Raw genomic sequence first — 25,745 nt, forward strand, 5'->3', positions numbered from 1 at the left:
GTCGGTGTGGTGTACTTATTGCTTCACCTGCGAACAGTTGCTCTCAGAAAATCTGACCTACTGATCGACCCAGCATCTCTGAAATAAACAGACTATAATCTGTGGATGAAGTGAACTCTAATCAGGCCACATGCAGATTAAACAAACTGTGAGGAATAAAAACTAGATTAAAATGTTCGTGCCCAATACCGGAAGATTATCAGGACATTTTACCTCTTTAAATCCTAATTTATGGTGGGAGTCAAGCTAAACTTTATATATTTGCAGTGATTATGTGGCGTGGTAGATTTTCTGCAGTTTAGAGAAGATTTTGTGATCAGGTATTTGTGTCAACAGCTTGAAAAGCAGCAGTTTTCGTGTAGGAATATTCCATTCTATCCGTCTATCTACAGAGCCTTACATATGTGCATATGTTTTAGAAATCTGGACAGGTATATAAAAAAACTACGACACAGAGCAGCATAGTATAGCCCTGAATTTTAACACCTAGTCAGTCACATTAGTATAATTAAGATAATTTAAATAACGCTGCATATTAAACATCATTAGTGGACTGAAATGCTCTGAAACAGAGTTCTCAGCGTTTTACATATCATTTCAATGTCATAACTATACCTCTTCTTTCCCACCCACACAACCCATCCCGCCCCTCGTACGCTGAACGCCTGCTGTGAATTTCAGCTTTTAAATGACATCATTTGTTTTCAGTAGACCACTACCTTTCCAAAGATATAACATGCAGAGCAAAACAATATTGTTACTATATCAACGTTGTATGCAATAACTCGCCTGAAGATACAGCATTTTCCTTTGGTGTTATACTTACCATCTGTGTGGCCAAACAATGTGCAAAGGTTTCTCCAGATGGTCCAAACTACCTGAGACGCTGCACAGGTTGTAAGTTGCATGTTGGCTATCTTCCTCTTGACAAGGGATTGTACTTTTCAAAGATGTAGGCTTGTCCAGATCTTCTAGTGTCAGTAGTTGGTTGGGCAGCCCCTCCGGTCCCAGGGAATGAAGTTCAGACTGTGGTTCACTATGTCTGGGACTAAGGTCAGAGACGCTGATGTTTATTCCACCATTCTTTTCTTGGAAAGGCAGACAGGCATCTCCATCTCCTTTAGTACCATGCATCTTCTCAATATGGGCGAGTTTGTGTTCTGGCATAAACCTAGAGTTAAAAACAAAACAAAATTATACTTCCTCCAAAATGGCATCAATTACTTATGTCAGCTTGCAATTTTTGAATACTATCTTTTTTTTAAAAGACAAAAAGCTGCAATACAAAAGCTGCTTGAATGGTTCTGCATAGTGGTGGCTCTGTCATCTTAAAATTCATTTGCCACATGATAGAGAAAACAAAGAGCAAAGTGTTTCCAGGGGCTAAGGGCTCTGTTTTCCAGCTCAGAGTTCCCGAGGCCATTGGAACTGCAGAGGCTGAAGTGAGGCAAGCGGAATATACAGCTCTGTTGACCAGGCAAGGTTCAAACCCTGCCCTCTCACCAGTCCACCCATCACCCATGGAGGGCTGCTCTTGTGAGAGAAACAGCTGGTGGTGCTCCAACAGGGCTCTCTGGAAGGGGCCCATCTTCAGAGTGAGGCATTGTGGGTAAATTTTCTGTGCCACTTGCACTTTGCCAAAATAGTGGCAAATCCTGTTTAAAGTTCAACATTAAATTTAAAATTTAAGCAGGGTTTGCCGCCTGTGCAGCAAATTGGCAGTGTCAGTGTCTGGAACCACCTCACCCACAAAGCCTTACACAAAGGAAGCACCTGCTTTCTCACAGTTGGCGCTTAGGAGAGAAGATGGCCTTGGCGCAAGCAAGTTCCAGGTCAGGGAAAAAAGGGAGGAGGTGGCAGAAGTCACCTGCCACAGGTGTAGAAGGTTACAACAGAGGGGAGTGAGGCCACTTCAGAAACAGCACAATGTGTTGCGCCAGACCCCCGGCCTACAGCAGTGGCTTTTCAAGGCACCAGGCACAGTATTTCTCAGCTTACTTCTTGAGGTCTCTTTCTGATGGAAATATGCAAAAGCCTGTGTCTACCACTGAGCTACAGTCCTTCTCTTTAAGTCCCATGGAAACACCAGATAGTTTTGACTAATTTAAGTTGTACCCCCCATTTTTTTAAGGGAACTAGTTAATGACCAGCTTGGGGACATCCCTGTTGTTAAAAGTTTCCATGTTCTCATACTATAACATTGCAAATAGTTGCATAATCTGCCATAAATGAATGGTGGAATACTACCACTAATACTATTTCTAAAAACACACCCCAATCCCAATAGTTTGTTCTATGTGGTCTTCTGTCTCCTTACCCAGATTCTAGTCCTTGTGCCCAATTATGCAGTGCCTCACTTCTAGCTATTTTCCAGGTCTAAGTTCTCATAAATCCATTGTGGGATTTTCAGCTATTAGATAAGATGTCAATGAAAACAGCTGCAAAATATATTTTCTACAAGATGTACGTGGAAAGCCCAATCTGGGCACAATCAGGACTTTTTCTATCTACTTGCATTACATACATAAGACTAATCACCTCAACAGTTTTTAAAGTAGTTAGTTTGTAATACTGTTCGCTGAATGATTTTTAAAGCAAGATTTATTTCATGATATATCAAGGAGTAAGTATTATCCACATTAACTTGGCATTGTTTTGGCACCAAGTGGTTCTGTATATCTTAATAGCAATAGTGTAGACATAATAAAACCTGCATGCTGAGAGTCAAAAAAATGATTTTTTAAAAAGTTTGCAAGTTAGTTTAGGTGGTTGAGCTTTCACTATGCATCATTATATCTAAAAACACAAGACCTTTTATAATCTCTGGAAGACAGGACCGTCTACATCACAAATCATACACAGTACAACCTCTATTGTCAACATGGCAGGAATGATATGATAGACAAGCCCAGCTGCTACTCAAATGGTTTGCATGATGCTTTAACATATCACTTGAAATTAAGAACTAGAAATGGACATGATGATGAAGGAACATTTCAGATAACTTGGTAGAAGAATCTTAAAGCTGTTACAGTTTACCATGTTATAGAGCAGTGGTTCCCAATTAGCTAAGTACTGTGCACCCCCTGTTTTTCAAAAGCCAAGCCATGGACCCCCTACTTTTGAAAATTTTGATATTGCTATGGTAGTTTTAATTACGTGAATGGTGCCATTCAACCCCTGTGTGGGTTAAGTGGATCACCGATTGGGGATTACTGTTATGAAGCCCTTATACAATCAGTGTGAATAGGCTAAATACTCATGGGTATGTTGGACTGTGGCAGCAGCAGCTTTATTTCCATGAATGTTGGAACAGAGCTTGCTCTTGTGCAATGGAAGGGCTCAATCAGTGTGACTGGGAACTCTGAAAAAGCAGGACTCGTGATTTCACAGAGAAGTACAATTTTTCATGGCTAGACACTATTCTAACTTTTAACCAAACCTGTGTTAGATCAGGAGTGGGTTGTCTCACTATTCCACCCTTCTCTCTGCAAAGTTTGTTCATTTGTAGTTTGAAAAGTGTTAAAAACTAAAGCAGACCTTATATAAACTATTATTGCTGAAAAGTCATACCATAACAAACAGCATTAAGTTCTTGTAGCACATGTAGCTAATTCAAAATTATAAAGAAGCAGGTAGAAAAGGACACATTTTTAACTTCTTTCCCTGCTTCTAATGCACTGTTGGACCAAAGTCCCTCCAAATTTGTTGGGACTAAAACACAGGGCATCATGTTGGCTGGGGCTGATGGAAGTTGGAGTCCAACAGAATCTGGAGGGCTGCACATTTCCCACCTCTGTTCCAGTGCAAAATCTGATGTTATATAAAGGTGAGAAAAGAGGCACAAGTAATTCTGATTAACTCCACTTCTATATAACACATAAACCGGCACAACACCGATTGATGTTTTCTTCACTATTTCATAACATTGGATCTAGTTCTTGTCCTTATCCAAGGTTAAAGCCCTGACATGTGTTGACCCTGGAAGGCGTCACAGATTCAAGGAAAGCAGCAAGGTCCTACCACATCTCCTGTTCTCACCAACAGCTTCTCACAAGTATCAGATGTGAAAGCATGCAGGGACTTTTCTTAACTCCACTTTCACACTCCGGTGTGGCCTTGCACATACAACATTTTATATTTTGATGAACAAGGTAGCTGCTACCAGCAACAGTTGTTGGGTGGCACCTGGTACCAGCATTGAAGGGAGATGCTAGAGTGGTGATCTTGGTTTGTAACACACAAAATTCAAAACTATCAGGCAACAGGTTAGAATACATATAAAGAAAAGTCACAAGCTCACAGCTTTAGTATGCCAGTGTGCTTGCATTGCCTAGCCTCTTTGTAAAGCCATTGGTTTAGTATGTGGCACATTCATTTCTAATGTAAAACAACACAAACACACACACACAAATACGCACACCAAAAACGTCTACTGGAAATGTAAGTAAAAATGTTTTCCCCTTTCCTGAATTTAGACTAGCTCCTTTGAGATATAATATTCCCATTTACAATGTTTATAAACATAACAAAAAAATAAGCCTTGAGAGTACCACAAATATAATAAATAACCTGTCAGCTTGGTGCATTTGACTGTAAACGCTTTGTTGAAACACTACAGCAAAAATAACTAATTCTTGACTACATAATAGAAATCTCTTAACATGCTAAAAGTCACTATAAATGTCAGCCTGAATGTTTGACATTTAATCTGCCAGATTTGCCATTCTTTCTAGCTTGTGCAATACACATTCTCTACATCGAAAACAGCCGTGCCAACACACCTATGCACATTAATTTGCAGCAGAGACGCGAGGCTTCTACTGTTTGCACGTTAGATGTCATCATGTCCTTTTGTACATGTTTATTCACAACATCTCATTTGGCCTAATGAAACATTACTTATGAGAATCAGTATTCTTCATTGGCACTGACAGTCAACTCATACACCATTTTATTAAAAACACCACCAAAAGAAGAATGGGAAGATACTGATGTCATCGTCAAATGAATAAAAACCACATTAGAAACACTGGCTGAAGGGCTGTTTTGGGTTAGATCAAATTATTAAAGAAGCGGCCCTGGACTGTGTGCTACATACAGTATATTCTGAAAAGCTATTTTTCATAAAAACAAAACACATAAAACATGTGAGAGCTGGAAGAAATATACTCTACATATATAACTTTCAAACTTCATAGAGACCATGTCTATAAATCCAGGGCTGTTCTAGAAGAATGCAATGAAGTAAAAATGGAAATATCTAGGTACATATTTGCTCTGTAAATGTCTGGGGAAAGCCACTTAAAATACTAAGCTGTGTTCAGGTAAAGATCTCCAGGAAACTAAATCCGTATCTCAGACGTCAAGTTGGCAAAAAAGAATCACTTCTGAATCCAAAGACTCTCTTTGCAGAGGGAAGTATCACTACCAGATGATTCTGCATGGGAGGGCAGCAGGACAAAACCTCATAAAGATGTTCATACTCTACCTACCATAATGGTTTTTCAATGAGATTTTATCCAGGTTTTGTAAACATATGCCAGTGTTTCTTCCCAAATGCAGACTTTTTATTATTTCCACTTCTAAGGTCACATGTTGTCAAAAAACAAACAAACAAACAAGTATGTGAAACAGCAGTAGCTACTCTTTGCTGTAAATGACACTGATGTATATTTAGAAGAAAGCTAAAATGAAAAGGATGGTAAAAAAGAGAAAGAAAAGCCACCCTCTCTCTTTTGAAAACAGGTGCTTTACAATTCTTATCACACCAAGTTGACAGTGGGGAAAGGACCTTTTCAGTAGTGGCACCCCAGTTATGGAATGGCTTCCACAGGGTGGTATGACGTTATAATCGTTCAGTCTTTCAGGTTTCGCAGTTTAAAACTGAGTTTTAGTTTTAACATTTCTTATTAATCTGTAATAGTTTTTACTGTTTTACATTGTATTCCAATTTGTAGCATTGTTTTTCTCTGTGAGCTGCACAGAGAACATCTGCTATCAGATGGCTATATAAGTGAAGTTAATAAACAAACAAACAAATATACTGTGAGCAAGTTCAGAGATACGGTGGATTATCAGAATCCATTCAAGCCACGTTCAAGAGTGAATAGATCTTTAGAGACCCAAGCACAATGTCCAAACACAATGCACACTGCACCTATCAAGTCCATTAAGTACAGTGGTACCTCGGGTTAAGTACTTAATTTGTTCCGGAGGTCCGTTCTTAACCTGAAACTGTTCTTAACCTGAAGCACCACTTTAGCTAATGGGGCCTCCCGCTGCTGCTGCGCCATCGGAGAACGATTTCTGTTCTCATCCTGAAGCAAAGTTCTTAACCCGAGGTATTATTTCTGGGTTAGCAGAGTCTGTAACCTGAATCGTATGTAACCTGAAGCATATGTAACCTGAGGTACCACTGTATCTGCACACTAACTGATGACTTTCCAAACATTTTTTTCTTAAGTTTTGTTCATTTGCTTGCCTTTTTCACTTTATGCACCAAAACTGAATGTGCTATCACATACAGGCAGCGACCATCATGCACGTGCTTGTTGCTGTTGACCCAGAAGTGGCCCAAAAGTAGGGCAAAATGGGGGTGGGGGCAGAACAGAAGTGGAAAGGAGCAGGGTGGGTTTCTGTGTGTTCCATTGATGCACATGGTGGTCAGGAACGAAACCCCCACACAAAATGGTTGCCGCCTAAACACTGCCAATGGGTTCAGTTCTCAAAGTATGAATCTTTATGCACCCAAAACAGCAAGAGGTATAAGGAGGTATAACAGAAGGAGGTATAAATAGGTTTGTGGAATGCCAGGGTTTGCAGAAGTACAAGAACTTTATTTTGGTGAAGGAGAGGGCTGGCTAATATTTTTGTTGTTGTTTTTTAAAGCCCAAAAGCCCACTAGGACAAAGTATGGTCTATGGCCATGGAATACTGGCTAGTTATTGAAGGGGACAAAAACCGCTGGAAAAATAAGAAGCAAGGGCAGTGGAATGGAGTACCCGGAGAGAAGGCATGGAGGAGTGGCTGGCAGGCAACCTAAGCAACAGCATTTCACACTGTAACATTTTGTTGAAGTCCTCCTTTGTTTCCCAAACAGTAGACATAGGAATGAGGGACATTCTGCCATTATTGAACGGCACAAAACACCTTGGGGCAGAAGATGCCTACTGTAATCTATAGCTACTGATTGTCTGATGTTGAAGAATGTGAGTGGTGAACCGAATATTTCTCAGTGTCCTTTTTGCTAGGCCGCTTTCTGGCAGTCCAGGAATGACTATGGATCTGCGTATTTTAAGCACTTGAGACTATGGAGGTTATCATTGTGGGTAGATTGATTTAACATCCAATGATGTCCTGGCCTTCTCAAAGCCCCACATCACATTTCCTGGCTTCTGGGCATGCATTCTGCTCAGTTATAGCTAAACAACTCAGGTGAAATGAATACCTGTTGAGGCTTTGCTTGATGTTAACCAGTTAACTTTTTGGTTTAGTGTTTACAGCATGTATCAAACAAATACGAGAGTGAAGAAAGCTGCAAGAAGAAGAACAAAGAGGAAAGGGAAATGTTAGTAATATGCTGGAGCATCACTCAGCTAAGTGGCTAACTGAGGAAAGGCACCTGACTTAAGGTAGGATAGTAGATTGTGCAAAGAAAATAAAAGAAAGCCAGGCTCTTTAACGTTAGAGTGTTTCCAGATGCTACCTCTTTCCCCAATATTTTGCTGGGGGGAAACTCTCATTCCTCTGGATTTAGGATTCAAAAGCTCCAGCAAATTTCATTTTATTTCCTCAGCATTTCCTGCTCTTCACAATCCTCTTGCCAATCCGATTTCATCCTCAATCAACTGCACTTTCAACATCTTCCGAGTGTTCATCTCCTCTAGGCTGTAATTCCTAGACCTCAATGTAAAGAGGAGGGACAGAACATATCACGTAAGAAGTCCACAAAGTACTCTGTCTGAACACTGTTTGCAAGTGGACCTAAAGATCCCGGATTTCAAGTGTGTGTGTGTGTGTATGTTTTGCTTTTCTTTAAAGCTACACAAGACACTCTGTGAAATTGAAATGCTTTGTTTTGCTCATCTGATAAGGCTTCTGAGTATAACATTCATAGAGCTCTTCTTCTGGGAAGCACACAGCATGGAAATAGGACTAGCTGAAAAGAAAGTCTGCCACAGAATTATGCAAAGGAGAAAGGAAAAGGCAGAAGCTATTCCCAAAATAAACACAAACCTCACAGATGTGTGCATTCTGGGCTTTGATTCCTTTGTGCTTCCCCCTCCCCCTAGTTCCACACCCTTCTAGCCAAAACCATTTTAATCTACTCTGTACTTGTGGGATTATTACTGACTTAATACCACTTTGTTACATAACATATTTACCCCTGAGTGGCTAGCAAAAGGTTTCCTGCAAACGCCTTAAATCGCTTTAGGTTGTTTAAAAGATTTTATTTGTGTTCTTTTTACATTCCCCCCCCCAAAAAAATACTCAGTATGGAAAGAAAGTTTTGTTTTCTTTCTATCTGTATATAATTTGCAGCAAAACTGAAGTCAATAAACAAAATACCATGAATGTTTTCAAATGTATATACCCTGAAACTTTTATGAAGATAAAACTAAATACTTCACAGAATAACTTCTAAGATATTACATAATTATTAAAAGTTATCAGTAATGCAAGAACTACACTGCAGCATTTAGGCTGTATTCACAAACATGCTAGCTATGAATAAGCTCCAGTGCAAAAAGTTGGGTTTACCTCCAAGAGAGCATGCACAGAATAGCACTGCTAAAGACAAAAGAATAGCTCACGGTACAATGGAAACTAATTTTGATCACAACACCTGAGAAAGGTTTAGAACATATCACTTTGTGTATACTAACTGAGGAAGCTTTTTGAGAACTGGGTTAGATTCTATTAAGGCTGGCACATAGCCACCAACATCCAGACTTTAGCTGCAGCACCCACCAACTCAGTTCTAGGATGTTGACTTACAAAATACGCATTTGATTTAAAGCAGCTGAAAGGAAAAGATGGAACAGAACTGGAAATGGATGCATTTTTGTAAGAAGACACCTCACCTTCAAATCACATGGAGTTTGGGTTCTTCCCCTGCATCCTATTATTAAACTGCCACCACCAGAGCATGTAATTTCCTGGTTAGAGGAATTTCTTCTAATCAGTATTTTTTAAAATCAGTGTCCCCTTTAAACGGACTTTCTCAGTAAATACACAATGCAGAGGGGAATGCTATCATAACACTTCAATAGTTAAGTGACTCTATGAGAAAAATACTTCCAAATGTTTCCTAAACCCATCCAAACCGCACCAAAGAACATTATCGTAATATTATGTTTCCCCATGGTCTCCAATATTTAAGCTTGCCATTACTGAAATGATACTTGGATGAAAAAGTTTGTGCTATGCATAAGATTTTTCCTAAAAGAAAGTCTTGCTTTAAAAGTTTAGCTAGCCTTAGAAGTCAATGTTATTTTGATTTTCATCACTTTTCTTTATTAATTGGCCAGCCATTCTTACACACACTTAGCCTGTTGTATGGGCCCTATGCAAGAACCACTTATTTTAAATCTGAGCAGAAACCATGTGATCTCACTCCGAAGAGTAACTGAAAACAATAACTTGCCTTAGATGATTACATATCACGTTACAAATAGATAGTCATATTTCTTGTAGGGTATAGACAATCCAAATAAACTGTATACCATATTTTGATAACACAATCCAGCATCTCTAGCATCAAAGGGTTCGTTTCTGTTAGATTTTAATGTGAATCAGGGTTGTAATGTTTTCTGTAAGCATAAGCTAACCATTTCAACGATTTTGCCAGCAAGCTGCCTTTTTGGCAGATTATTGGCAGTATGTACTGGCAACAAGCTAGTGCAGCTAAAACCCTGCTTGTATGTTACAGGTAAATAATGATTTAAATAAATTTATGTGAAATGTTCCACATGGTCACATCTGTTTTTGATAGCTCAATCCCCTGTGCAGATACAAATCCTTTTGTGTGTTTCTCAAGAAAACACATAGTTCACCTTAATTATTTTAACACCTCCTCAGGTATCCAACATAGCAGTGAAACAAAGAAATACCAGGCACAGCTCTCCTAAAGGGAACAGTAACGTAAGCTAATTAAGCTGCAAGAAGAGAGAGAGAGAGAGAGAGAGAGAGAGAGAGAGATGACATCAAGCGGTATGAAATGACCTTGTAGTATTCATACAGCCAGGTAACCTTAGGTGCGTTTATGAGGAATGAAAGCAAATCCATCAGTGACCATTTGACCCTTATTGTCAAGGACCAGGATGCAAGCAAATACTTACAGCACAATCCTATACGTACTTCTGCGAAAGCTCCATTGATTTCAACAAGATATACTCTGAGGTAAGCAGGTACAGGCCTAATTATTACAGACTCAGAGCAAGCCGCCTGCCTTAAGTCTAACTCACTTCAATGCCTGACTCTGCTTCAGACGGCTTGCCCTATTCGACATCACAAAATGATTTTGAACTTTCTGACAGTTTCTAAAGCGGTCTCCTATGCAGCATGGTAGGAAGGAGCTGCTGTTCAAGAAAGGGGGGGGGGCAGTCCAGCCTTAAAATCTCGGGCTCACTGTACGAGCATCACAGTTCTTTGGATCCTGGCCAAGGTCCCTTATTTGTATGAAGTTGGGTCTGGGCCAAAAATCCTGATTTAGTTTTGCCCAGGGTCTTTGTAATCCTCTCGGTGGCCTTGCATACAGCGTTCTTGTACTACATGAAACACAGAGATATCATTTTAATTTCTCTCAGTCACAAGGTAATATACATCTGAAGCTCTAGACTTGGCTTGTGGCGGCAGAATCCCAGGATGCTCTACTTTCCAGCAAAAAAAGGTTACAATGTCAGTGTATTACAAGAGATGAATGAGTACTGGGACAACGGAAAGAGACGAGGGTGAAGTGAAGTAAACACTGCTCGGTTTAAGTAGTGTCATACCACTGGGGTATTTGCAGAACTAGGCTAAGTATAATGTGGATGAGGGTTCAGGCTCGGTTGTGAAAATATTGCACATTGCAATTTCCCTTTGTCCAATTATACCCTTTAGGGAGATGCTTTTTTTAATGTAGGAAACACACCACCATTGTATATGCACACAGCTAAAACTAAGAAGCTAACTCCCGCAATGATTTCGAATGCAGAATTGGCCCTAACATTAGGCAGAATGAGGCAATGACCTCAGGCTGAAGATATTAGGGGGCAGGACAACACCAGCAACAGCTGGAGATCAGAGGTTTGTCATGCACCAGCCTGCCATGTACCCACTGAACCAGCCTGTTGTCCTCAGGTGCGGTCAAGGATGCATGCCAGTGTTGGAAATAAGATTAACGCTAACCCAGGTAGCTACTGTACAGCCAATAGAAAACACCAACTTGCTCTTTGCCTCAGGCAGAAAATATTTCCTTTGTTATGGATATGTATGCTTCCCTAGAACCAAGAATACCGATGGTAAGAAAAAAAATATGAGAAATGTACCACTTTATCCATGTTCATTGCTGGAAGTCTTGTACCCTAAGTTGTTCAGGAGTTGAAAGAAACAACAACAAAAATCAATGCATTTTTAAATTTTTTGGTTAAAATCACTGCAGTTTTGACAGATGCAGTCCGTCATCTTGGTTCAAAACAGCATCAAATCATATTCAAACATAGACAAAAGACCTGTTCCTTTATCTCAGGAACCATCAAATGAATTTTCCTTATGATATCCTAATAAGCGTCCAAATGGACAGTGAACAAACAAATAGCTTTCAAAAATATATAGTCAATTGAATTTTATGTAATTTCTAGGTAAGGATGCCTGAGGAATTTGAATTCTGTGACTTCTGATGCAAACTGACCTGATCTTCACCTACTGAAATAATGTATAGATAAGAATGTAATTTTCCTTCAGAATTCAGAAACTTTTTCTGGCTCAGAAACTGTGTGAAATGTTTAAAATGTCTGTTTTGGAATCAAATATATTTAGAAATATGTACATTGGATAAAATATGTATTTAAATAAACATTGCAATGCAGATTGTAAATAAATAAATAAATAAATAAATAAATCACAAATTTATGCAGAAATGGGACGAAAAAGGATTTATAATGAATGCATGCATGCAAAATTGACAGAATAGAAATGGTGTGTTCTACCCAGCTCTAATTCTATGGATACCCCATGATACTCAGAACTTACACGGTGGTTATCCCATTTTAAAAAAAAATAATATTTATTACTTTTAAACCTTACAAAAAAGAAGAAAAAGAAAAGAAAAAGAAGAAAAAGGAAAAGAAAGGAAAAACAATACATTACAATATACACAGAGCAACATTAACACATTAAACTAAACAAAACAGAACAAAAACCGTTTAAAAACATACATCATACCATTTCAATGCCTTATCTTTCATTCCCTTGTTTCCTCGACCTCCTCTCACCTCCCTTTTTATATTCCAATTCTATTAATTGTTTCAGCAATTCCTTTCCATCTTTCTCTATTTTCTGTCTTATAATTATCTTAACTTATTTTAACCTTATTTTCCATTAATACTATAATACTTATTTATGCTTAACTCCTTATAACATTTCTACTAAAGCCATATAATTTCATTCCAACATTTTTCTAACACTCATTTATTTTACAATATTTCTATAAATAGACTTTAAACTTTTTCCAATCTTCTTCCACCGTCTCTTCTCCCTGGTCTCGGATTCTGCCAGTCATTTCCGTCAATTCCATATAGTCCATCAACCTGGTGATCTTCTGTCCGAGGCTCTTAACTCTTTTCCAAGTCCCTTCTGCATGTCTTCTTCATATTTATACATGCACTTTACTTTGTCTTCTGCTGATCTTGTTCTTAATTTCCTTCCTCGGGGAAGCTCCGACCTAGCAATGTTTTTATTCCTTCTCGACAGGTCAGCCAAATCTCCGTAGTTAAAACTAAAATCCAAAAGATATTTCAGGACGTGTTTCAAAATTCCTCCAAATCTGAAGGTTCCCACAACTCCAATCTCCTCCTGACCCAGGTCCAGGTCCCAAAGGTCAGTAAATCCCTGCATGAGGGGATCTATCAAACTTTCCTTCTCCAGTCCAAGCAGGGCTCCAATCCTCAAAATCTGACTTTCTCTGAATTCACTCATAGAAGGCAACAACTTATAGTCATCAAATTGCCTCTGTAAGACTGAGGCTCTCTCCCTCTCCACTTGTATTACTTTAGGTTCAACAACAACAACTTTCTCCCTCGCGTTCTCCACAGTTTGCCATATCAAAATAGATTCCTGCGTCGATTCCTGAATAGTTTCTGTATAGATATTCACTTTTTGTCCAAAATTAGTCACTTTTTGACCCAGATTGTCAATTTTAATAGTCATCACGTCCATCTTCTTGTGGAGCTGTTCCAATGAATCACTTATCTTACAAAATACAGTCACTAAGGCTTCTTCTGTCGACATTCTTAACCAATCCAAGGTCAATCCCTGGTTCTCACGATTTTTTATCTTGCAGCTAGAAATCCCCCCAGCTCAACTCCTGTAACAGCTTCAAAGGCTCCCTCTAGAGGGAAACAATTTCTATTTCTATCAATCCTTTTAGGCACAGTTCAAGCAATAAAATTAGTTTCAATTTTCAGTTACTTTTACTCCTTTTTAAACGCAGAAGGAGACAATGGAAACAATGTATTTCTCTTATTTAACTAGCTGTCAACAACAATGAACTTTCCCAAAACGTCGGTCTTGCTAGCAGCCCGTTTCCAGGTTCAGAGCGGTGGTAATTTAACTTTCTTCCCTCTCTCCTGCAGGCTTACGCGATCCAAAATTTTCCCCCTCTTCTCCTGCTTCCAAGGGGGGTTTAATGATTTTAGCCGATGGAAGTTTAATCCTTTACAGAGGACTTTCCAAGACTTTAGCTTACAAGCTCTTTGCTTCAATCTATTTACAAAAGGGGAAGGCGGATTTCCTGTTTAGAGCCTCCCCGTTTCGGTGCCAAATTAAGACGTTTAAGAATCCAATTTTCCGTTCTACTCACAGGTAGTTGTTTAGAATCAAATTGTCCACAGGAAAAAGTCAGCAATGCGGCTTCACTCCGTGAAAAAAGCAATCAATTCAAAGCACCGTGCCGCTCACCCCACGTCGCTCCAGATCCCCGAAACCGGGTCTCCCCGCAAGTAGGGGAGGTGCAAAAGGTGCCAGCCGAATCTCACGTTCACAGGCTTCTCCCGCCTGTGATTTTAGTGGGTCTCCGCCTTCACCGTGGCGGCCAGACCCTAATTTCCTCCCGATCAGAGGAATTCCGCCATTGCCGGAGGCGCCAACCCGGAAGTCTGGTGGTTATCCCATTTTTATTCACAATAACCCTGTGAAGCAGGTAAGCCTAAGAGAAAATAAAAGGGGCCATCAAAGCCACACAGTGAGCTTCATGGATGAGTGGGGACTGAATCCAACTCCACACCCTATCCACTATACAGGGCTGACTCATATCTGCAGTTACAACAGACTTGTATCACTACAGCCTCTGACCAGATGTATTCCTCATACTGAATATATAGTCTAATTGTTGATGAATTATTTAATGATGTCCTGTGAAACTAAGGATATGTGTAAAATAACCGAAGTTCAGTGTCTCAAAAAAATCTGTCTGCGGACACTTTTGCTTGTTTAAAGCTCAGTATTCTTACCTCCCTGCTAAAATAGGTTTGTCCACAGAGCTTTTAATGTTTGCTCTTCAAAAGATAATCTGCTCTTTCAGGTTTGGGGCTTGTTTGGCTACACACACACAGGCAAGTTATTTAAAGCTTAGTCAGAAATTCTTGTCAAGATGTACTGGATGCTGTCATAAAACCATGTAAAGTCGTACTGGGCTTGCTGTTAATTTGTTCAATTTCAAGGATTTTATCTCTTTTCCACTGTAGGTACAAACCTTGAGGGAGAACCCCTTGTTGTTTAAAGAAAGAAATCCCTGTGATTGTGAACCGAAATGAGAAAGTCTGTTTGCCTTTCTTGTAAGTCTGTTGTTTCACTTCCATTTGGGAGTTGGGAAACAAATCCAGTGAAAGCTAGGTACTTTAAAGAGGAGAGAAAAAGGAACGTACCAGACATATTTGCTATCGTTTCACTAAAGACTCAATTCAGATATCACATCAAACAATGGCTTCTGCTAACCATAGTTTAGATCCCATGTGGTGCTTTGAGATTCCACATATACAATAAGCAAAGAGTGGTTTGGAAGAGCTTGTGTATATTTGTTTTATTCATCTTAACCTCACAAATTCATCACCTCTCCAATCTCCATGGTGCAGCAAATTCTGCAGATAAAGTGATGGTTGCACTTATGGTTTGTCAATGTTAGACATCAAAATAATAATTAGCAGTACCCATGGCTTGGAAGCCCCCTTCAAACCATGGTCTTAGATTCTGGATCGCTGTGCAACTGCAAACCATAAGTTTAAATTCACCCATAATTAAGCTTCTTTAGCCATAGTTTGGCAGGGTGTCTAAAATGAGTATATGTATATAAATAAATGAAAATTTCCAGGAGAAGCATGCTTAAGCCCAGATGGATCTTCAAAGCAGCAGATACAACAGAATGCAATGCTGTTTCTACCATTGCCCCCCCCCACCCAGCCCGGCTTCGGCTGGGGAGGGCGGGATATAAATAAAAATTTATTATTATTTATTATTATGGTGTTGTGCTGGGTTAGTATATCCTCCATACCACCTCCACACACACCAGGAAATAGTGGCCTTTTTATCTTTGAAAGGCAAAGATGGAGTAGCCAGAGGAAGTAGCTCTCTCTATATATAAGAAGCTTGAAGTATATATGGGTTTGTCCAGAAGTTTCAAAAATATGAAATAAGTAGGAGCTGAACCCCTGCTCGCATTCCTTTCAAACCTGGCCTATATACCTGCAACCCTTTTCCAAACTCTCCCCTGTCAACTAGAGATGTGAAGAACTGGGAACTCTCCTCCCACAAAAAAGCTTCCATTTTTAAAGCTTAATTGTAGAATCTAACAAGAAGGAATGAGTTTGACCAAACTGCGGGAGGCAGCGAAAGACAGGAGTGCCTGGCGTGCTCTGGTCCATGGGGTCACGAAGAGTCGGACACGACTAAACAACTAAGCAACAACAACAGGAAGGAGGGTGGGTGCAAAACTAGAATTAGCTGGCTCTGCCTCTCATTGGTTCTGGCTCCACCTACTGTTTAGACTCCCTGCTTTCACCCTACCCATAGCGGTGGTCATCATTACTGCCTATCCTTGTTACAAGGCAGAGTATTGAAAATGTGTGATGGGTATATAGTATTCCTTTTGGGAGGGAGGTCTGTGCTAGAAGTGACAAATGCTAAGTGAGTGGGGGAGATTGTACTGAACAGCTTTGCAAACATAGGAACTTAACACTGCTATCTGTTCCAAATTCAAAACTTGACTTAATACTGCTATCTCTTTCGAATACTGAAGAGTATACCATACAACTGAAAATTCCTGCAAAAAAAAAAAAAAGCCACAAAACAAAACTTTCTAAAACAGCATAGGGCCTTCACCTGAAAGAGCACAAGGGCCAGGCAACCTCCCCGCTACCCACTTCCTGCATGACAAGATCAAAAGAAGGAGGTGTATATATAAATGGCACTTGGTTTGGATTCCATTATTTTATAGAAGCCAAGGAAGAGATCAAAGAAAAAAAGTACCTCAATTTTGCTATTAACATTTAACATAGCTCCAGTCTGAAAACCGTTTCCAAATTGCTACTGCAATTTAAAATCCAAGTGTAGTTGAGCTGTTTTGTAGAATAGCATTCCTGAGAGCTATACGTTTCAACTCGCCGACTTTTTTCACCTATGGCGGAAACGAGGTGGGTTTTTTTTTAAGTGTCTTATTTCACAATATGTCTTCGTTATCTTTAATTATATTGGAGCAATCAATAGGCTGCAGCTGGGTTGAAGGTCTGTTGTTTTAGGAAAATTTTCACAGGAAAATAGTTTTAAAATGGAAAAGGAGAGAAACATTTCTAATCTCAAGTATGAAAAACTTAAAATAATGCAATATACCTTTCTCCCTGAAAATTTAACAAAGATACATAGAAAATGTGTATCATCAGCTCTAAATTGTAGCACAGAGTTCACTTCCGGAGGCGGCGCCATCGGTAATGGCGGATACCCTCTGAAACGGAGGGGGAAGCTCCGCAGAAATCGGGTCCACCGCTACAGCGAAGCGGAGGACCCTCAAAAAACCCACAGGCGGGTGAAGCCTGGGGCCGTGGGGCTCAGCGGGCACGCTTTGCGCCCCCCCGAACTGTCAAAGGAGCCCTGAAAAGAGCTCCGGAGCGGAGCGGGGGTGTAGCGCTGTGCTGGAGCCGATCGCTACTTCTGCGGAGTGAAGCTGCATAGCAGTTACCGGAGAGCGCTGGCCTTTTTCCTGTGAAACATCGGATTAAAACAGCTATCCGTGAGTAAGAATTGGGAACTTGGAAAGATCAAAGTTAAGACCAAGTATTGGACTTTGATTTTGAATTTGAATTTGAACTTGAAACTAGAAACTTGAACTTGAAATTTGAACTTGAAACTAGAAACTTTGATCGGGACTTTGAACTTGAATTTAAAATTCGGACCTGAAATCGGCAAAGTGCAAACAGGAAGTCCGCTTTGCCGATCCTGTAAATAGAATAAAAGCAAGGGACAAGGGAACTTTGAACCACTGACTTGTTTTATATAAAGAGCTAAATTTCACTGTCAGAGCAAAAGAACCCCCCCCCCCAAGTAGGGAAGGGGGGACAGAAAATCCACCACTTTACTTTTAACACTGATCTGCCGGTCTGTCTTAAATAAATGCAAGGCTACTGTGAAAGTACTGTTTATGGACATTGTAACTTCTGCTACTGAATGTTTAGAAGGACTGGTAACAATCAAGGGAGCCTCCAAATTTATAACTTTTTTACTCTTTTACTCTTGCAACAAATTGGAAAGATAACTGGGGAGCTGATGAAGTTACTGTTTAACAATCATTGAAGAAACAACCTGGTATTCTGCTCCCCTAGAGGAACTTTGTGTTATAGCTGGGGATTTTCCACTGCAGCTGCTATTGTTTATAGCTAAGAAGGAAGCTTGGGAATTGTGTGAGTGACCTTGATTTCCAGAGGCAAGCAATGGAAGAGAAACAACCAGACAAGTTACAGCCTCCAGATAAAGTATCAACAAGAGCAAAAATTAAACAACAGCAGCAGCTGCAGGCACAGCAGCAACTCCAGCATAGAAGAACATCATCAGCAGGACTCTCTGTCCCACAAGCTACAGAAAGGGAAGAATCAAAAGGAACAGGATCGGATTCTGCAACATTAGACAAGATTTTATCGGCTCTGCAAAATTTGACAGCTAAGATTGATCAAAATACTTCAACTATTAAGGACCTGGGGCAAAAAGTAAACGATTTGGGGACGAATGTGAATTCTAACACCCAGGCGATTGACAGACTGGTGCAGGAGTCTAAGGAGACAAAGAAGACTGCGGAGGAAGCCAAAGAGAGGGTATTGGCAGTAGAACAAAAGCTACCACCAATAAATAAAAAATTGGATGAATACAAGGTACAATTCTCTTTGATTGAACTTAAAGAGAAACAGACCAACTTGAGAATTAGATCGGTCCCAGAAATAGAAGAAGGAGACTTGATAGAACTGTTGACATCGGAATTTGAGGAGTGCTGGGACCTGGATCCAGAGAAAGAAGAATTTAAGATAGTGAGTGCTTTTCGATTGGGAAGGGTTAAGAGGAAAAATAGGCCGAGAGACTGCTTGATTGCTCTAAGGACAAAAGAGGAAAGAGATAAAATACTGAGTCTACACTACCAGAAAGCACTCGATATCCAAGGGGTGAGAATTGAGATTTTTAAAGATATCCCGAAATACCTGCTTGATCTTAGAACCAATTACGGAAATTTGGTGGACCTGCTAAAAAGAAACGGAATTTTGTTCAGGTGGGAATTTCCACAAGGCCTCTCGTTTACATTTAAAGGAAAGAAAATTAAGATAAGATCAGAGGAAGATAAAGAGAGTTTTCTGAGAAATTTTGGAGAAGAATTACAAAGAGAGGCCAGAACAAAAGACTCGGAAATATTAGGACTGGGACCACCTGACTTAGGAAGAACTCTCTTGGGACTGGACCAACGGAAAGAGATACCGCCGACAAACCAAGAGCAACTTCTAGGAGCAACTGGTGGAACATCAGAATAACAACAACATGTCTCTGCAGATGTTAACTTGGAATGTTCGAGGTTTGAACTCCCCCAGCAAAAGGAAGAGGATTTTTCATATTCTGAAAAAGGAACAATTGGACCTAATTTGCCTACAAGAAACACATATAACAAGACTCCAAAGGAAATTATTGATAAGTAAAAAGTTAGGCCAAGACTTTATTTCATCAGACAAAGTAAAAAAAAGAGGAGTTGTGATCTACGCAAAAGAGAAATTATCACCAAAGTTTCTCCTTAAAGATGAACATGGACGATTTGTGGCAATTGAAATACAATTCCAAGGAGAGAAATTAGTAATAATTGGAGTCTATGCACCTAATGAGGGGAAATCAGAGTTTTATAAGAAACTGCATGAGACGTTAATGGACTTTATAGATCGAAATATCATTTTGATGGGAGATATGAATGGCGTTGTCTCGACATATATGGATAAATCTGAAAGACAAGTAGTCACAAAAGATGGAAGACTACCAAAGACCTTTTTTGAATTGACAGACAATATGGACTTGATTGATATTTGGAGAACTAAAAATCCCCTAGGTAGAGAGGGGACTTTCTTCTCTGAAGCCAATTTGACTAGAATAGACCAAATTTGGATTACAAGAGGGATGGCACCCAAGATTCGAAAGGTGGAAATCTGCCCCAAAATCTGCTCCGACCATAACCCAGTGAAGATGGATATGAAACTAACACTGGTTCCTTTAGATGGAGAATGAATGACACCTTGTTTAGAGACTCTGAAATTGTGAAAAAGGCCCAAAAAACACTAAAAGACTACTTTGAGATAAATTTGAAGACTACCGTGGAGAAAAGAGTAATCTGGGATGCAAGTAAAGCCGTAATGAGGGGGTTTTTGATCCAGCAAAATGCTATAAAGAGGAAACTTCAAGAGGAGAAGAAAGAAAAGATTTTAGAGAAAATTAGAGAAGGCGAGAAGAGATTAAGGACTAAACCTAAGTCACAGGACATTCTACGAGAAATTAAATTACATCAGGCACAATATTTGAAAATGGTTAACCAGGATATAGAATGGAAAATTAAACAAATGAGACAAAAAACCTTCGAATCGGCCAATAAGTGTGGAAAGCTGCTAGCTTGGCAGCTGAAGAAAAGACAGAAATTAAATACTGTTACCAATCTTGAAGTAAATGGACGAAATATACAAAACCCACGGGAGATTCAAGACTGCTTCCAGAGATACTTTAAACAACTGTATTCACAAGGGCCACAGAATGAGATCAAAATCGAGAAATTCTTGGAAACAAATGGATTACAAAAAATTTCTCAAGAGAATAAATTAATACTGAACGACAAAATTTCTGAACAGGAGGTTGAAGGTGCCATTAAGAACCTGCAATTAGGCAAGTCTCCAGGCCCGGATGGGCTAACCTCCAAATACTACAAAGACATGAAAGATTACTTAATTCAACCTCTAATGGAGGTTGGCAATGAAATTATGGAAGGGAAAAGAGCGCCGGAGTCGTGGAAAGAAGCTTACATCACGCTTATACCGAAAAATGAGATAGAAAAGACACAACTAAAGAACTACCGCCCCATATCCCTACTTAATGTGGATTATAAAATTTTTGCTGATATTTTAGCTAGAAGATTGAAAAAAGTTTTAGCAACAATGATTCATAAAGACCAAGCTGGCTTTCTCCCAGGCAGACAATTGTCAAATAACACGAGAAACTTAATTGACATTTTAGAAAAGCTACAAGTTAATATAAATACAAAAGCTGTTTTAATATTTATTGATGCGGAGAAAGCCTTTGACAATATTTCGTGGAGCTTTATGAGGAAAAATTTGCAAGGGATGGGGGTTGGAGAAAGGTTTGGAAACGGTATAGGCGCGATTTACTCAGAACAGAAGGCGAAATTAATAGTGAATAATGCAGTAACGGAAGAAGTTAAGATAGAGAAAGGGACACGACAAGGCTGCCCAATTTCCCCTTTGCTTTTTATTTCAGTCCTGGAGGTCTTGCTGAATATGATTAGAAGGGACCAACAGATTCAGGGTATACAGGTCGGAGTTAAACACTATAAACTTAAAGCCTATGCAGATGACCTAGTACTGACGCTACAGGAGCCAATCCCTAGTTCTAAAAGAGCACTGGAAATAATACAAGAATTTGGTCGGGTGGCAGGTTTTAAATTGAATAAATCAAAAACTATGGTTTTAGAGAAAAATTTGACAGCAGTAGAGAAGGAAAGGTTTCAGGAAGAAACAGGTTTAATATTGGTGAAAAAAGTGAAATATCTAGGGGTGAACTTGACTTCGAAGAATGTAAATTTATTTAAAGATAATTATGAGAAGTGTTGGTCAGAAGTGAAAAAAGATCTTGAAATTTGGACAAACTTGAAACTTTCCTTACTGGGTAGAATTGCTGTTATCAAAATGAATGTATTGCCAAGAATGTTGTTTTTGTTTCAGACGCTACAAATCATTGACAAAATGGACTGTTTTGAGAAGTGGCAAAAAGAAATTTCTAGATTTGTCTGGCAGGGCAAAAAGCCCAGAATAAAATATAAAATTCTTACTGACGCAAAGGAAAGAGGGGGGTTTGCCCTGCCGGACTTCAAGTTATATTATGAAGCAGCAGCTTTTTGCTGGTTGAAGGATTGGCTACTTCTTGAAAACACGGATATTTTGGATTTGGAAGGATATGATAACGTTTTTGGGTGGCATGCATACTTGTGGTACGGTAAGGCTAAAGTGTACAAGACATTTAAAAACCATATTGTCAGGAAAGCATTGTTTAATGTCTGGATGAAATACAAAGATTTATTGGAAAATAAAACCCCTAGGTGGCTCTCACCTATGGAAGCAAAGGCCTTAAAAAAGCTTAATATGGAATCTAACTGGCCAAAATATTGGGAAATTCTGGAGCAGGAGGGAGATAAAATAAAATTGCAAAGCTATGAGAAACTTAAGGATAAGGTGCGAGACTGGTTACATTATTTTCAAATAAGAGAGGCCTATCATTTGGACAGGAAAATTGGTTTCCAGGTGGAAAAATCAAAGTTGGAAACAGAATTGTTAGAACCCAATGCTAAGATATTGTCGAGAATGTATAACTTGCTGTTGAAGTGGAATACTGAGGATGAAACGGTAAAATCTGCTATGATAAAATGGGCACAAGACGTTGGTCATAACATTATGTTTGTTGACTGGGAACAGTTGTGGACCACCGGTATGAAATTCACGGCATGTAATGCCTTAAGAGAGAATATTATGAAAATGATATATAGGTGGTACATGACCCCAGTCAAACTTGCAAAAATCTACCATTTGCCCGATAATAAATGTTGGAAATGCAAAGAAACTGAAGGGACATTCTTTCACCTTTGGTGGACGTGCCCAAGGATCAAGGCTTTCTGGGAGATGATTTATAATGAACTGAAAAAGGTATTTAAGTATACCTTCTTGAAGAAACCAGAGGCCTTTCTTCTGGGCATGGTCGGCCAATTGGTGCCAAAGAAGGATAGAACTTTCTTTATGTACGCTACAGCAGCAGCAAGAATACTCATCGCAAAGTATTGGAAGACACAAGATCTACCCACTCTGGAAGAATGGCAGATGCAAGTAATAGACTATATGGAACTGGCTGAAATGACCGGCAGAATTCGAGATCAAGGAGAAGAGCAGGTGGAAGAGGACTGGAAGAAGTTTAAAGTCTATCTACAAAAACACTGTAAAATCTTTGAATGTTGAGGACATTGAAAAGGAAAGAAGGGGTTCTAGTGACTGAGTTAAATAAGAGCACAAAGGGAGGGATCAAGAATCAAAATGAACAAAGATTGAGCTTGCTGAACTAATTATTAAATAGAATACAAGATCGGGAGGCGGGTGGAAGTAAGGAAAATAAGGTTTTGAAGGTTATAATTGGAAAGTGAGGGATTTTTTTTTGTTTTTATATGTTAAAATCTCCTTTTTTCTCTTCTTTTTTTTTTTGTCTATGTTTTCTTTTCTTTTGTAATGTTTGTGAAAATTTTTCTTTTTGTAATGTTTGTGAAAATTTGCTTTTTTGTTCTTTTTTGTGAAAAATGCAATAAAAATTATTTAAAAAAAATTAAAATAAATAAATTGTAGCACAGAGTTCAGCATTCAACTGAATATATTACAGAAGGTCGATAATCCAGAGCTCAGGAGCACCTGTGTATTCATCAGTACCTTCTATGGTGCTCATGAAAGATCTCTGTAAACATCCCCTCAAAGATCTACAATGCATGAGATAGGGAGCAAGGCACATCCACACCATTTTGTCTTCCCTTCTCTTTTCTTGTTTTTATAGATATGATAGCTATTTCTGCCGCGCGCCCCCCCCCCAACACGGCGGCTATTTTGCATTGCATTAGACCCTCGCAGTTGCCATTATGTGAAGCCATGGAGCAATTTTGCATTATGCCACACACTCAACACCCTAGATCGGATGGATGGGAGGGAGGTTGCCTGCTCTTGATGGGGTTACACTCCTTCTGAAGGAGCAGGTACATAGCTTAGGGGTACTTCTGGATTCTTTATTCTCAGCTTGGGGCTCAGGTGGCCTCAGCGGTGCAAAGTGCTTTCCATAAGCTTCAGCTGATAGCCTAGCTGCCCCCCTATCTGGACAGGAATAGCCTAACTTCTGTTCTACAGGCTCTGGTAACCTCTAGGTTTAGATTACCGCAGCACATTATATGTAGTACTGCCTCTGAAGACGGTTTGGACACTTTAGCTGGTTGAGAATTTGGTAGGGCAGGGCAGTTTGAGCGTATTGCACAAATCCCGGCCCAACTACATTGGCTGCTGGTTAATTTCTGGGCTCAGTTCAAAGCACTGGTTTTGACCTATAAGGTCATAAATGCCTCAGGTCTGCAATACTTCAAGAACTGCCTCTCCCTATATGAACCAACCTCCTCCTCCACTAGAGGTCTGGAGGGTGGCAAGAGAAGAACAGGACTTCTTTGTGGCAACTCCCCATTTGCTGAATGCTCTCCCCAGGGAAGCTCACCTGGTGCCTTCATTACATTAGGTGCAAGGTGAAAACATTTCCCTTCACCCAAGCGTTCAGCTAATTAACATTCTATGGTTTTCTTAATGTGTTTGTGGGGAATGGGGTTATTTGTTTGTTTTTGTTTTATTATGTACTTTGCATTCTTATTTTTATGTTTTTCGGTTGTGAACTGCCCTGGGTCACTCCGCTAGGTATCTGTGGCCATTGCCTCTGCTTTCCCTTTCGCTGGGCCAAATGTAAATTGTCTTCCATTGAACAGGAGGAAGAGGAAGTTAAAGGTGGTGGTTTGGGACAAAAAGAGACCTGCTCACAGGCATGTGTTTGCTCTGATCCTTCTCTCAGGCATTTGAACAAGGGCACTTATTCCTCCCAGGGCCTTTGATCAAATGCTTGAGCATTTGGACTGGATGCCTGATGGACACAAATGGAGTGTCCTAGTGAATCAGCTGCAGTATGATGGGCAGTTGGTCTGCATATGCTTTCTTCTTAAACACTGGATGGTTTCCAGGGCAGGGTTAAGGCAGCTGCACATAACTGTGCATGTGGAAGGAAGGCATGTGGGGCTTGCACAGCCCTCCTTCCACATGCAACTGGTTGAGAAACTGGTTGAGAAACAAAACAAAAACATCGAAGTTTTCGGAACCAAAGAAGCAACAATCACCGTACAATTTAACTGAAAAGAAGTGGCATTAAGTATCAGAAGAGAAGAAAATTATTTCAACATTTTAACTTCGGTATTAATAACATAAGCAAACGAAACCAATGTTACCGAGGAGCCATACAACTGGATACAAGCAAAAATAAAAACAAAAGAAAGTATGGAAATGGAAATAAAAACAACGGAAAGCCAAAAAGCCTCTCTGACGTGCTCTGAATAATGTTTTGATGCTATGGTTGCAATCCTCAGACCACTTCAATGGGGCTACTCTGCACTCTGGTTTGAGGAGAGCAGCCAATGTAACTAAGAAACAGACTTTTCAAATCAATTCTCTATTTTTAAGATGTGTCTTGGCTGAGAAGCTTTGTGCCATGCTCCAAAAATCAGACTACATTCTGGGGAAATGTATTCAAAGATGCCTAGAAATGATTCCTATTTGAGTTAATACTGAAGTTTGTGGGCTGTTTTTTTTAAAAAAAAAACACACACACACAACCGAATATAGCATGCCCCATAAGTGACAAAGTTCACTAAAATGGCACTTTACTGCTGCTTACTTCACTATGCAAGATCAGGAAGGAGCTTTAGAATGACTACGCAGAAGAAGAAAGGGGCTCAAGAATCACTGTTGGGTTTGGCTGTCCGCTGAACTGGGATGCAGAGGTTCAGACTGATACTAAAATCTGCTCAAAAAGATTTATTAGTAATTCAAGCGATCCTGACACTTAGTTCAGTGGGAGGGCACATGATCTGCCTGCAAAAAAGTCACTGATCCAATGCCTGGCACCACCAATTAAAAGAATCAGATAGC

At 39.7% G+C, this 25,745-nt stretch overlaps 1 protein-coding gene across 8 annotated transcripts in view; it reads right to left on the bottom strand.

The window, feature by feature from the left end:
- GTDC1 (glycosyltransferase like domain containing 1) overlaps positions 1-25,745 on the bottom strand; it is a 236,660-nt gene that overhangs the window by 66,648 nt on the left and 144,267 nt on the right. For 7 of the 8 annotated variants that reach the window (XR_013843193.1, XM_079994319.1, XM_079994322.1 and 4 more), the window contains one exon: positions 827-1,171. Coding sequence is in view for 7 of the 8 variants with exons in the window: in XM_079994319.1 (XP_079850445.1) it covers positions 827-1,171 (345 nt within the window). In the remaining variant the exon portion in view is untranslated. The remainder of the gene's footprint in view (positions 1-826; positions 1,172-25,745) is intronic. The other variant, XM_079994318.1, reaches the window with a different exon arrangement.

Source organism: Podarcis cretensis, assembly GCF_951804945.1.
Source record: "Podarcis cretensis genome assembly, chromosome: 1".
NCBI lineage: Eukaryota > Metazoa > Chordata > Lepidosauria > Squamata > Lacertidae > Podarcis > Podarcis cretensis.